Source organism: Vipera ursinii (assembly GCF_947247035.1).
Source record: "Vipera ursinii genome assembly, chromosome: 2".
In the NCBI taxonomy this organism is placed as follows: domain Eukaryota; kingdom Metazoa; phylum Chordata; class Lepidosauria; order Squamata; family Viperidae; genus Vipera; species Vipera ursinii.
In genome coordinates this window covers 60,887,674-60,901,184 of record NC_139513.1, presented here as the reverse complement: position 1 = coordinate 60,901,184, position 13,511 = coordinate 60,887,674, and the positions used below count along the sequence as shown (strand labels likewise).

At 44.8% G+C, this 13,511-nt stretch overlaps 1 protein-coding gene across 1 annotated transcript in view; it reads right to left on the bottom strand.

Moving 5' to 3' along the window:
* The window catches only part of WNT7A (Wnt family member 7A), a gene marked incomplete at both ends in the record, with an annotated part of 55,757 nt that extends 47,820 nt beyond the window's left edge, over positions 1-7,937 (bottom strand). The window contains 2 exons of the mRNA XM_083356559.1: positions 5,670-5,896; positions 7,867-7,937. Coding sequence (XP_083212685.1) covers positions 5,670-5,896; positions 7,867-7,937 — 298 coding nt within the window. The remainder of the gene's footprint in view (positions 1-5,669; positions 5,897-7,866) is intronic.
* Between the last annotated feature and the right edge of the window lie 5,574 nt (positions 7,938-13,511).

Here is a 13,511-nt window from a genome sequence, read left to right as displayed (position 1 = left end):
CCTTCAGCTCTTTGCCCCACCCCATTGCTCAGTCTCAGCCCAATAAAGGATTGACTAACAGCACTGGGCTGTTACACATTGTCTTTGGAATATTCAGAAAATGTATTTGAAGATTCTCTACTGTGATTATTTAAATCACAAACATAGGCCAACATTCAAATACAGGTAGTCCTCAACTTACAATTATTTATTTAGTGAGCATTCAAAGTTACAATGGCACTGAAAAAAGTAACCTACACCCAGTCTTGCCATTTCTGACTGTCATAACATCCACTTGGTCACATGATCAAAATTCAGGCATTTAGCAACCGGCATGGATTTATGAAAGTTACAGCATCCTGGTGTCACGTGATCATTTACAACCATTTACAACCTCCACAGCTGATTTCCTAGAAGCAATGTGGAAAACTGGATTCATTTAATGGCCATTTGATTCACTCAACTGCAGTGATTTGCTTTAAAACCATGGCCAAAAAAAAAAGGTGCGACTTATGTAACAACAACCTTGCTTAGCAACTGAGGTTTCGATCTCAATTGTGGTTGTACATCTTGAACTACCTATAGCTGTTTTTACTCAACAGTACAATATAGTGCAGGTGAACAGATTTTTTTTCCCCAAAAAGATGCTGCATTAGGAATAAACAACCCATCCTTCAACAACCCTTCACGTTTTAGGCACTCTCCACTGATATGAGTGGAAGCTCTTTTAAAATTTGCTGACAACAAAAGTTTATTTTATCTTTAATTAACTGCTAATTAGAGTTTATACTTTTCGGGCCTCAGGGGCTAGGCCCAGATGGATCCCTAATAACCATTTTTTAAATTGTGATTTTAATTTTTTAGGCTAGACTTAATTTAAGTTAATCTTAATTTTATATTGTATTGTTTTTAAATTTTGCCTTGTAAACCGCCCTGAGTCCTTTGGGAGTAGGGCGGTATATAAACCATAATAATAATAATAATAATAATAATAATAATAATAATAATAATAATAATAATAATAATAATAATAATAATAATAATTTTATGCTCCTTAAGCAGAAGGTAACTCAAATTTAGTGAAAACAGAGCAAGTCTGGCAGCTAAAGAGAAGAATCCATTATGCTAGGAATGAGGTTAGGATGAATAAAATCCTATAAATAAAATCCTGTGACAATCTCACAACAAGGCAGCAGAGATGGTAAATTTTGTCATCAGAATCACAGCGATCTTAGAGTAATTTTCAGCTGTATAAATGCTTAAGAAAGATGTAAAAGGGGTAAAAACGTGGAACTGAACTGACAGGGATGAAAGATTGGTCCCAATAAAGAACACAAGTCTGCTTATTTGTCCTGAGGTGGTGTTGCTTCAGAATTGGATTATGTTTTCTCCAAATCTTCAGACCGTTATAGCATCCACATGGGGTTATGCTATGCCTTGATAACTTAGAAAGTATTTGCATAATTCTGTATTTCCAAGTTCTTCGAAGGGAAGGGCAACAAGGAACTCTCTTTCACTCCTAGCAGAGAGTTCATGGCGGGCAAGTAGGTGATAATTTTCACACTATCCCCAATAGCTCCTAGTTCCTAACAAACTCCAAACTTTTCACTTTTCACTCTAGCAGTATTTTCTAGAATCCAAATAGATATGTTTAACCACAAAAATTAAAACTGTAACATCTACATATAAGAAGGCAGTCCATCTGAGCTCCTTAATTACAAGACAGATTCACGAGGATATTTTTAAAATATTTTAATGAATGTAACCATTTTGAAGAGTTTTCTCTACAAAAACCAGGAATGCTACATTTGCTGAACCTAGAACTATCTACTTGAAAGATAAAGCATGACTTCAGAAGTCAGGAAGATCTCAGACTTCTGTTGCAATTTTGAGTACTGAATGAATGAATGAACCTTTAAGTACAACATGTATACATTGAGATTGGTTGAGCCTCCCTTCGTGCCCCCCACACACACACACAACTCACAGTGACAGCATACCCACCATCTATTGATACATCTATTTAAACTTGCCAAAGTATTCTCATTTTTAAGGCTGTCCTTAATACAATAGTTTCAGCCTATAAAGAACATTGACCATTCACAGTACTGTACTGACTCTGATGCACATGTAAGTATTGGTGAATTAAGATTAAATGGATCTGGATCAGTTCTCCCAACAAATCAAAACATCATGCTCAGATGCACTTTAGGCACCATCTTTCTCTTAGTGTTGCCTTTATATTGTGCCCCTTAGGCTACTATAGGACTCTGTCAATGCTCTTTCTCCCAAATCCTTTTTGAACTTTGACTGGCTTCTTTCCAAGACTACTTAAATCTGAGGGCACAGATGCAAGCATTTCATCTCTATTAGAAATAACAGCTGTGAATAAAAGATAAAAAGCATCCTATCATTACATGTTTGGAACCGTGCCCTTAGCATGTCTTGTGGTCAGTTGAAAATAACATATAAGAAATCTTTTGGTATTACAAACCATGGAATGATTAAATTATGGCTTCATCACATTTAAAATGAAGTCATTGCATAATTACATTTCTCATATGCTAAACCGATGGGAGGAGGCTAAATTATCAAATAAAGAAAGTCAATGCATCCACATGATTATTCATGAGAGGGAAAGTGGCTGAAATCATGGACAGCAAACTAATACACCACACATCTAAAGAGAAAAAAATGCAGATGCTCTCAAGGAATTCCCTCCCTCAGATGTACTCACCAGGGAGCTTTCTTACACAAAAATATCGTCATTAGCAATAATTGTCATTAATTGCAATGGAAATACTAAAGAAAATCTGTAATGTTTCTTCAGCTATGATTTTTAACCTACGTTCTTCCCTCCAAAGTGGCACTAACACGAGTAACATCTATATTATCTACTCAGAAGCATAATATTATAGAATTATTTCGGGGGGGGGCGTGTCTTACTATATATAGGACTATAGCCCAACATAATGCTGTCACTAAATCACTAAATTAGTAAATGAAATACATGTAGACCTCGACTTACAATCCTTCATTTAGCGACTGTTTGAAGTTACAACGGTATTGAAAGAAGTTCATGTATTTATGAAGGCTGCAGCATTCCAGGGTCATGTGATCACCTTTGCAACTTTCCCAGCCAGTTTCCAACAAGCAAAATCAACAGGGAAAGCTTGATGGATTTAAAGACTGTGTGATTCACTTAACAGCCACAGTTATTCACTGAAAGTCATAAAATTGGGTACAACTCCCTGAACAACCACTTTGCTTAGCAACAAAAAAAATCTGGTCCCATTTGTGGTCATCATCAACATCATTATCATCATCATCAAGTTGTAAGGGACCTAGGAGGTCATCTAGTCCAGCCCCCTCCTCAGGCACGAAACCCTATACCAGAGGTAGGCAACCTCGGCTCTTTTATGACTCGTGGACATCAACTCCCAGAATTCCTGAGCCAGCACAGCTGGGAGTTGAAGTCTACAAGTCATAAAAGAGCTGAGGTTGCCTGCCCCTGCCCTATACCATTTCAGACAAATGGCTGTCCAGTCTCTTCTGAAAAACTTCCAGTGTTGGAGCATTCACAACTTCTGGAGGCAGGTTGTTCCACTGATTAATTGTTCTAACTGTCAGGAAGTTTCTCCTTAGTTCTAGGTTGCTTCTCTCTTTGGTTAGTTTCCATCCGTTGCTTCTTGTCCTGCCTTCAGGTGCTTTGGAGAATAGCTTGATTCTCTTTTCCTTGTGGCAACCCCTGAGATATTAGAACACTGCTATCATGTCACTCCTCATTCTTCTCTTCATTAAACTAGACATACCCAAGTCAAGGACAACCTGTAGCTGCATTTCAGTGTAACTCAAGACTCATCTGCTGTAAGCCAATACAGAGAGTAACACTTCTACAAAGATAGCCAAACTAGCATATCCATTTTTCTTTCTATAGTTAAACTTTTCACTGTGCAATAATGGGGGGAAAAACAAATAAATCATAACTACTGGTACAAGCAGGTTTATTTAAGCTCACCTTCCCTAACATGGTACCTGTCAAATACCTTCCCATTATGCATGGCCCCTATATTTCATCCACTTGTTAGCTGGAAATCATGGGAATTACAGCCTAATAGTCAAATATATTCAAAGAACATCCATTTAAGATAATCTGTTATGTGTCCCAAACTAGTTCACGTTTGAATACAAAAAAGTGTATTTAGTTTTGGAAAGAGCTTGACTATTTCATATAGAAGTCTATACAGTATAACCATTGGTATTTATTGATGACAGATCACATACTGGTCCTCAAAATTCAATTTTCACCTATATTTTGGACCTTCCTGTTTATTCAAATTAAACTAATTTGGAAACTTCCAGAATATCTTTTGCTGAATTGGATTTCAAATAAATTTTTGACATTTGCAAACAATATAAATCAAATAATAAATAAATAAATAAATAAATAAATAAATAAATAAATAAATAATCATTCCTCATTCAGCATGGAACACAACTAGCTCTCATTAGTTCCTACTGATGGACCCAGGCTGCTGACATGGTTCAAGAATCAGCATCATTGAATGAAAAGTTTCTTGGACACAACTGGCAGATACCAACTTCAAAGACTTCCAAGTCAATGAGCAAGAAGAATATACAATCTTTTAGAAAAGAAAAAAAAAGTAAAGTGATATTTTCAGATGTACAGGACTGTTCTTAAATGATGTACCAGCAATTAAACCACTGTATAACAGACAAGTTAATTAAATATCAATACTGTCATCTACCATTTCATTATAATCTGATTCTACCAATTAAAGAGTATTTTTTTAAAAAAACTATCTAGTTTAGCTGACCAAGAGTTTCAGATTATTCTCACACATGATGTTTACACCTTTCCCCCCCACCACCACCACCACATTTTATGATTCTGAAATGAAAATTTGAACTGTCCATTAGCTGGAAGGATGCTTATATGTCTCACACAAAGACTATGAAAAATTCTGTTAAGTTTAATGTGCAAAGTTTACATGGCATTTTCACAGAGAGAACTTCTGTTTCTTTCAGCATTATTAGAAATTGCTTGGTGTTGTGACTGTAAAAGCATGCACTGCTTGAATTTTGCCTATGATAGTTTAATGGCTTTCTATCTAAGAGCACCATGGCTACATTGACCAAAAAAAGTGCAAACCTGAGCCAAAGACATGTTAATAGCATCATTTCAGTCCTAATCATATTTATTCAGGGATCCCAGGGGGCAGGGAGATCTATTCCCTTGTCTTAAGAGTGGGGAACCTATAGTCCTCCAGATGTTGCTCTATCATTTGTGACATTCCCATGAGAATTGGTTAAGTGAAAGATTCTAGGACTTAGTATCAGCAGCATCTGGAGAGCCACACGTTTAGAGTTCCCTACTTCAGGCTTACAGTTGGGACACAAGTTATGTTGATTCCAATGAGGCATTGCTGTGGGATGGACTCTTAAGAACTTTTTTAAAAAGTTTCCAAGTTGGGAAAACTTTTTTTTAAAGGTAAGCTTGGTATACGTTTGCAAAGAAAAGCAAGCTTTAAGCAAGGCTTTAGAACCACCGCTGAAAGTAACTTCCCTGAACAGTTGGACCCACTCCATTATTTCCCTAGCTAATGAATCTCCTTTGGCTGGATTTCAGGCTCACCCCTGCAACGGTTTATGAGAAGGAGGTAACATACCCACTTTCAGCTCTTTTCCAAAGACGGTCCTCTCTCCCAAAGCGGAGCAGTTCCACCGTCCATTGCGAAATTGAAATTGACACTCGTTGATTCCCATTTGGGAGCCTTCCCCGATCACGATGATGGCATCGGGTCTGCTCTGACAGATAGCCCTCTGTCTTGGAGCCAACCCCGGGATTTTGTTACAGATGATACTGGCTCCCAAAGCCACGACCGAAGAAAGACCCCTAAGAAGAGAAGGAGGGGGGAGGAGAGGGGAGGGAGGGAGAGAGGGAGGGAGGGAGAAGAGCGATAATGAATCATCTCATCCGAGTCGGGATCAATCGATTCTCTAAAAGGCTCTTCTTTGAGGCGCCCCTCGGTACGAACTGGCAGGTTTCTCAACATCAAAGCCCGCCCAGATGCCGCTTAAGCCCTCCGAGCGCCTCACCTGCCCGTCAAAGGCTCGACAGCCGCTTATTCCACCGATTGTCTAGACAGCGAGCATTCAGCAAGCCCACGGGTGGGGAAAGGGCGCGGGGGGGGATTTCTAACCACCCCCACTCCCACCCTCGCAGAAATAGGTAAGGGGCATTGAACCGGGCAGCCTGCCCTTCCCCCTCTGCTCTCCGGCCTCTTCAGTAACAAGTGCTCCTAAAGTCACCCGGCAAATCGCGCCACATACTCGAGCAGGGCCAGAAGCATCATTTTGCCCCGCGGCCAAGAACGCCCGCCCGGTGCGGCTCGGCTGCTCGGCTGCTGGCGTCCGCTGTCCCTCCGGACTACGGCGCGGAAAAAAGAAGCTGGGTCAATTTAACAGCGAGGAGAGCCTCGCCTCCCTTCTCTCTCCCAATCTCCTCGTGCGGTGTGTGTGTGTGGGGGGGGCTCTCTTATTCCAGACTTCTCCAACCGGGGGCCCTCCAGATGCAACGAATCACGACTGGGAAGTGGAGGGGATGGTAGCTCAGAGCATTTGCAAGACGCCCGTGGGAAGAAGGAGGCTTACGGGATTGGGTCGGTGAGAAAAGGGAGAGGGAGAGCGAGGTGCCAATGGGTAGCCACCCTCCGGGTCTCTCTTTCTATTTAAGACAACTAGCAACCCGTCCAAGCATAGATTGGCGGGGGGGCAGTTTGGGGAGAGCTCAGGCTCCTGCTTTTAACCCACTTCCAAACACGGCAATTCCACAGCCTTCTTCCTCGAAAGTACCAGCCCCGCGAGCAGTAGGCCTCCTCCCACGCACCTGGCAGTCCCACCTCACGAAGTCGGCGCTAGGGATGATCCCAAGCCCGGCCAGGCGGGGCGAGCGGGCGCCCCTTCGCTTTCCAAACAGGACTTGTGCCGACGGTCCCAAAGGACGGGGAGGCTCTACCCTAACCCTGGCCGTGAGCTCCTTCGGCGGGGTGCTTCTTTTTCACGGCACTTCGTAGGCGGGTTCTATGAACGGGAAGAATGCAAGTAACCTGAGCCCGGCGAACTTAGAAAAGAGACTCTCTGAAACGACTGGGAGCTGGTTACAGGTAACCAGGTTACCAGGTTATTGCGCGCAGTTGGAACCGCGGCGAGGTGGAACTGCACAGCCCGCCGCCGCCGCCGGTGGCCAAAAGGATCAAAGTCGGGCCGAGAATCCCGCACAAGTCAGCTCGCCGGAGAACTGCTGAACAAGCCCACGGAATCTGCGCAGGTTTCAGCCGAGCGCTCTTCGCAACAGAGCGAGTTCGGCTCCGGGATGCGGTTCAGTTCTGAAACTTAGCCGCGGCACGTGAGACAACCTGGAGTCCCTGGCCAGGCGCAGAGCGCTGCCCGGTTCTTTTTCTGGGTACCAAAACAGGCCTCGGCCCAGGCCCCCGTTTGGCCAGGCGATGTCACCGAGAAAGGGTGGAAAGGACCAGGGTCTGCGGATCCTTCCCTAAATCGCCTGTTTTCCTCGCCTGGCGCTCATTGCCATTCTGGTCATGCCTCTCGTCTTGGCCAGGCGAGGACTTTTGCCTTTCCCCAGAGCTGACGCACATTTAGAATTTCGCTGGGGAGCGAGCGAAAGGGAGAGAGAACCCTTTTAGACTTCCCCCGGAGTTAAATGCTAGCACAGGTCTGGACAGGTTGAGCCACCGCAGCGTGTTTGCCTTTAAAAAATGGGGGTGGGGGGTGGGGGGTGGGGTGGAGAGAGAAAGGAGAGAGAGAGGGAGAGAGAGGGAGGGGGGGAGAGAGAGAGAGACTTACCCTATTTTGATATAGACAATCCCTAGGCTCAGAAAGATGTGGAATATCCAGCGCCTGGTTTTCCTGTTCATATTCCTCGATCGTCGTTGGCTTTCAGATCAACATGCGAAAGTTATGTCTTTTTTTAAAAAAAGGTGTATTTAAAACAACAACGGTAATGATGATGATAATGCCTGCCCCCTGCACGCTCTCTTCGCCCTGGTGGATTTCTCGGTCCCTCAGACAGTGCAACGCCAGGTCAAAGTAGCTCAGACAAAACAGTCCAGCCCTCCTAGCGCTCGGAGCCACCCGGAGCGAGCGGTGTGTGTTTGTAAATCCCAAGAGGCAATCACCATCGCCCTCCACTGGGTCTCCCTTCGCTCCCTCTCGATTCCGGATTTGTATGCCTGTCACACGTAGCCCTGGAAAGCTCGCTCGCTCGCGCGGGGGGGGGGGAGATGTAAAGGACTCCCGTCTCCTCTGCCTTTCGCGGCGGCGGCAACTCGAGAGAATTTCCCCGCAGGTTCAGCGTTAGTGTCTCGAACGCTTTTCTCTCTCCTTCAGCATACTGGGGCGTGTTCTCCAAAGGAGGGAGTAGTCCAGCCCGGGTGGGGTCGGGGTGGGAAGGGAAAGAAGTTAATGGCTTGGCGTGGGGGGCGAGGGTGGAAGTCGGATAAAGAATCGCGCACCGATCACCTTTTCGCCTTCTCCTCCCGCCTTGCCCCCAAAGCCATAATAATAATCATCATAATAATAATAAACGATCCCGGAGCTGTTGAAAGTGGCTTCGTCCTCTCTTTCTCTCGGCGGAAAAGAAAGGCTTTCGCGAGACAATTCTCCCTAGGTCCTAAACACGGGGTCAGGTTCTTATCAGTTCTCGCTTCCTCGCCCCGCAACGGGAGCCGGTCTTGACCTCCGGCTGCCTCCTTTAAGCGAAACCCAGTTCTGCCTGGCTTCTGAGTCGGACGGCGACCTTCCCTTTATCCAGTTCCACTCTCTTCTGCCAGTTCAGGTTGGCCTCCCACCCGATTCCCCCCATCCCTCTCTCCTGTTTCTGAACTATCCCAAAAGCCGACCGATTTTCTCACGCCTGCCGGAGGGGGGGGGAGGGAGAGGAGCGCGCCTCTCCCTGGCGGTGGGACGTGCGGCTTCTACCTGCCTAGGAGCGCGCGCGCCCTGCAAGGGGAAATAAAAAAAAACTTTGCGCGCGAAACACCTGGAAGCAGGTTTGCAGGGGTTCCTCTGGGACGGCTGAAGCCTGTGCCTGACTTGGCAGCACCTACAGTAGCTCGCTTTGCTTCGGCTTCACCCCGTGCACACCCGCAATATACAGCATCTCCTAACTAAAGGGCGGGGAGTGGTGGGGAGGGAGGTGGCACCAGCCGACGGCGCCGCGAAATGCAACCCAGCAAGTTGAAGTCAGTTTTGTTCAGCGCTGCTAGCGAAAGCCTGACTCCGTCTCGGGACGCTTTAGATCCCATCAGCCGCTGCCGCCAGACTCTCGGACAGCAGCTCCCAGAGAAAAAAGAGTGTTTTCGCCTATGTAACTCACGGCCGGCTTCCGCCCCTTTTCCTTTGACTGGTGGCTTTCTCCCCCTCCACACCCGCGCCCACCACTGCAGACAGTCAGGTAGCCCGCGCGGGGTTCTTTGTGGCCCAACCCAAAGAGCTGCAGGTGGGCCGGTTGTCACGCAGGTGCGGGTCGCGGCGCTTCTGCCGGAGCGTCTCAAATTCCCTCCGGCATCTCCCCTTCCCAGTCGGGAGAAGCGCCGGGGAAGGGAACAAGACCTAGGATGCCTCCGGACCCACCTTTAAGCTTGGCGCCCTCCTGAGGCCGCAGGACCCTGGCTACGTTTAACTTTGGTGGGGGAGGGCTTCCCTCTCGGCCGGGGCGCGGGGGGGGGGCGATCGCTTTCTTGACTACCTGCCTTCTTGTCTTAAGCGCCGGAACCGCCTCCCCCTTTGCTTCGCTTTCCCGCCCTGAGCTCCGGGCAGACCGCGGGGCCACCGGCGTCGTTCCGACGGGCTTTTGTAGATGCTTAACTGCGGGACGTGGGCGCGCTCCCCCGGGGATGATTCCATTCGGAGGCCGATCCCTTATCACACACAGAGAAGGGAGGATTTGCCACATGAGAACAACCGGGCGGGGCTCGGTGGGGTTGGAAATGGTTTTGAAAGGGGGCGGGGGGGGGGGACAGAAATAGCCTCGGTCCACGAGGGCTGCTCTCGCCTCGGGTGACGCAAAGAAGCGATCCAGAATGAAACTTTCAACGCGTTTGACAAGAGTCAGGACAAAAGCAATATTTGGCGAATACTTATAATTCCATTCTTCTTTCAAAGATGAACAACCGAAGAAGTCCGCATCCCAAAACACGCGTGTGTGAGCGGCAGGTCCTCCGCACCCGTCTTCTCCGCCCAGTGGGGTTGGGAAAGCGAGGCTCTTTTCCTTGCCTTTCACAGAAAGCTCATCCTGGCTGCTGAATCTTCGCCGGCGACTGATTGATGCTTTAAGACTCCGTAAATCTCTCGTGCACTGTGGAAACTGCTCGCCAAGTACTTAATTCTCTCCTTGCCTGCATGTTGCCACGTTTATTTTAGACGACGCCTCTTATAAAAAGCTAAGATATCACATTTTGGTACTGTGCAGGGGGGAAAAATCTTTTGTCTACAAACCAGTGATCAAACTTTTTGTTTAACATCACACATGAAATTAAAATAAAGGAAAGAAACCTTTCAAAGAGTATAAGATGCGCCGTAAACTTTGTTCAGACGATTCGGAGAAGTGATTTCTTTGATTTGTTTTTTGTAAATACGCCATCTAGTGGAATTAAAGATGAATCAGTGAGATGACCTTTGATAAAGGTGCATTAAATGCAAATTTGACGTGGCCCCTTTATTCAGATTGAACAGTTGAAACATGAATTCTGTGCAACGTTGTTCATTAATTCATATAATTTAATTAACAAAACCCCAATTGTTTCTTTGGTTCGTGTTGATTTGATTTGTATTTCCCCCCAAAGAGGAGACTACACTAAAATTTGTTAGGAAGTGATCTCCATCACCTACCCCGAAGTAACATTTGGAATAAGAAGAGAAATATTCATAATGCAAGGGCAAAGTTTGTAAATATGAGTGGGTGGGGGAAAAAATTGGAATGAACATGATGTTGCAAACCTATTAATACAATATTTTAAAATTGTCTGAACTGTTGTTTCCAAACCTGGGAAATTATACTGATAGTCCGAACGTAAGAGGATCAGGTGAACACTGTTGGGAAGTGACTCCTGACCCATGTAGTTCAGCAGTCTGTTTTCACAGTGGCTAACCAACTGCACAAGTAAGCCCACTAGTCTCACTCTCATCAAGGCTAATACTACAGTCACTAACATGGTATCAACACTTCAGAAATTATTCAAGGAACAGTTTGGGAGAGACCAGATATGTTCCTCATTATGCAGAGACTAAGATGAGATGAGATGAGATGAGATGAGATGAGATGAGATGAGATGAGATGAGATGACAAGACAACCTTTATTGTCATTTTTTTACTGTGGCCACAATGGCACACATCAAAAATGAAATTTAGTTGCCCACTCTCAAAATGTACATGTCACACACCTAAACAATACTATATACACATACGTATAGACCCACACCCCTATATATACATAACAAATAAATATTAAATACTGCACATCTTGAATATATAATGGAAGGAGGAAGTTTGAGCGTTCACAAGGTTAATGCTGTATGGAATGAAACTATGGCTGAATCTGGATGTTTTGCTACGGATACCACAAAGCCTCCTCCCAGAGGGTAACAAGGAAAACAGGTGGTGAAGAGGATGAGTAGTGTCCCAGATAATCGTATGGACCCTGCTCAAGCAACGCTTCTGTGCTATGTCCTGGATGGAGGGGAGGGAACTGCCAATGATCTTTTCGGCCATCCTCACCACTCTCTGCACCGCCTTCCTGTCTGAAGCAGAGATGCTTCCAAACCAGACTGTGATGCTGTATGACAGGATGCTCTTAATTGTTCCCCTGTAGAAAGTGGTCAGGACAGGGGAAGCTCTTGGGAAAAAAAATTCTCATGTTGGGAAAGGTGGAAGGAAATAGAAGACCACGAGAACTAACAGCAGGATAGATTCAGTTACAGTAGGGACAATAGCATCATTGGAAAACCTGCAATTTAGGCGCAAAAGAAAATCTATGTGACTGTTAAGAATCAATGTCACTTGATAGCACATAATCATTCATTCAATCAATCAATCAAATATGATTGTATCCTAAGCAAAGATGAGCACAGGGGCTCCTCCAATCCTTTTATGCTGGAAGCTGCTTGAGAAAGCAACAGACCTGCTGTTGCCTCTAAGCCAGTGTTGTCTCGAATAACTACAAAAAGGCATGCAAAGTTTCAGAGAAGACTGTTTCCAAGGATATAAAAAAGGGCTGTTCAGATGCTTTTGTATAGCCGTGGCCATGATATTGAACTGCAATCCTTCAGTACAATACAAGCTAATGTCAAGGGGACTTTTACCAGATACATGGCCTGTCAATTGTGTCCAAAGATTTAATATTAAAATGTTGAACACAGAGTTGGGTGTGTCTTATCTAGAACAGGAGTCTTCAAACTTGGCCCTTTTATGACTTGTGGACTTCAACTCCCAGAATTCCTCAGCCAGCAACTCTGGCTGATGAATTCTGGGAGTTGAAGTCCACAAGTCATAAAAGGGCAAAGTTTGAAGACCCCTGATGTAGAACTCACAAACACACATACACACACACACACACACAAACCAGTCTCCACCAGTAACCATCAGTAACCAAATTAGGCAAAACCCATTGGGTGTGGGCAAAGCTAAGTAACACCAAGACCACTCATAGAAGCCTGTGTTACTATTAGACTCATTGGGATTTATTAGAAGTCCACTCTGGCTGCAATGTACTTACTTACCGCAGTGCAACATCTGCAGGCAAAAGTATTTTAAAATCTAGTTAATAATGAGAAGCTCTTTCTCCAAGAACTCTGAAAGGAATAATGTGTACTATCAGCAGTATTAGCAGCAAACTTTACTTGCTTATTTTGTAAAGTTGTGGGGGGTTTTTTGTTTGTTTTTTTAAAGATATATGTTGCAAGCACAGGGACATTTCTTGCATATAGGCATGGTCACCAGATGCGTCTCCAAGACTGACTTTCCATCTCTTTATTTAGCAGCAATAATCTTCTCCCGAACAAAGATAGCCAGCCAAAGCTACACCCAAAAGTCATTTATCATTTGTTTCCACATTTGTATCCCTATTGTTAATTCTCTATCAGGGTTGCCTCTGAGGTGAGGCGATGTAACCGTTTCATGCGCTGCAAGGTCAGGCTGAAATGCTTAGATTGAGTTGGGAGACACTTCAGCCTTAATAAATTGCCACTCAAAAATCCTGAAAAGTAGCTGCTCCCCTGTTGTAGCAGAGATTCTTTGCTGCTTTTAGTGTAAAGATACAAAAATCCATTGGTAGTACCAAACAAGGAAATTAGCACAATGACTTCCCAGACAATGGCTGGCTCTGGGCAGGGTTATTAATGTCTTATTTTTCATATGTATAAAGAGTGATTCAAGCAATAGCAACAACGTGAACCAACTCACCCACCCCCAAAACAGAAAAAAAGCCTTCAGA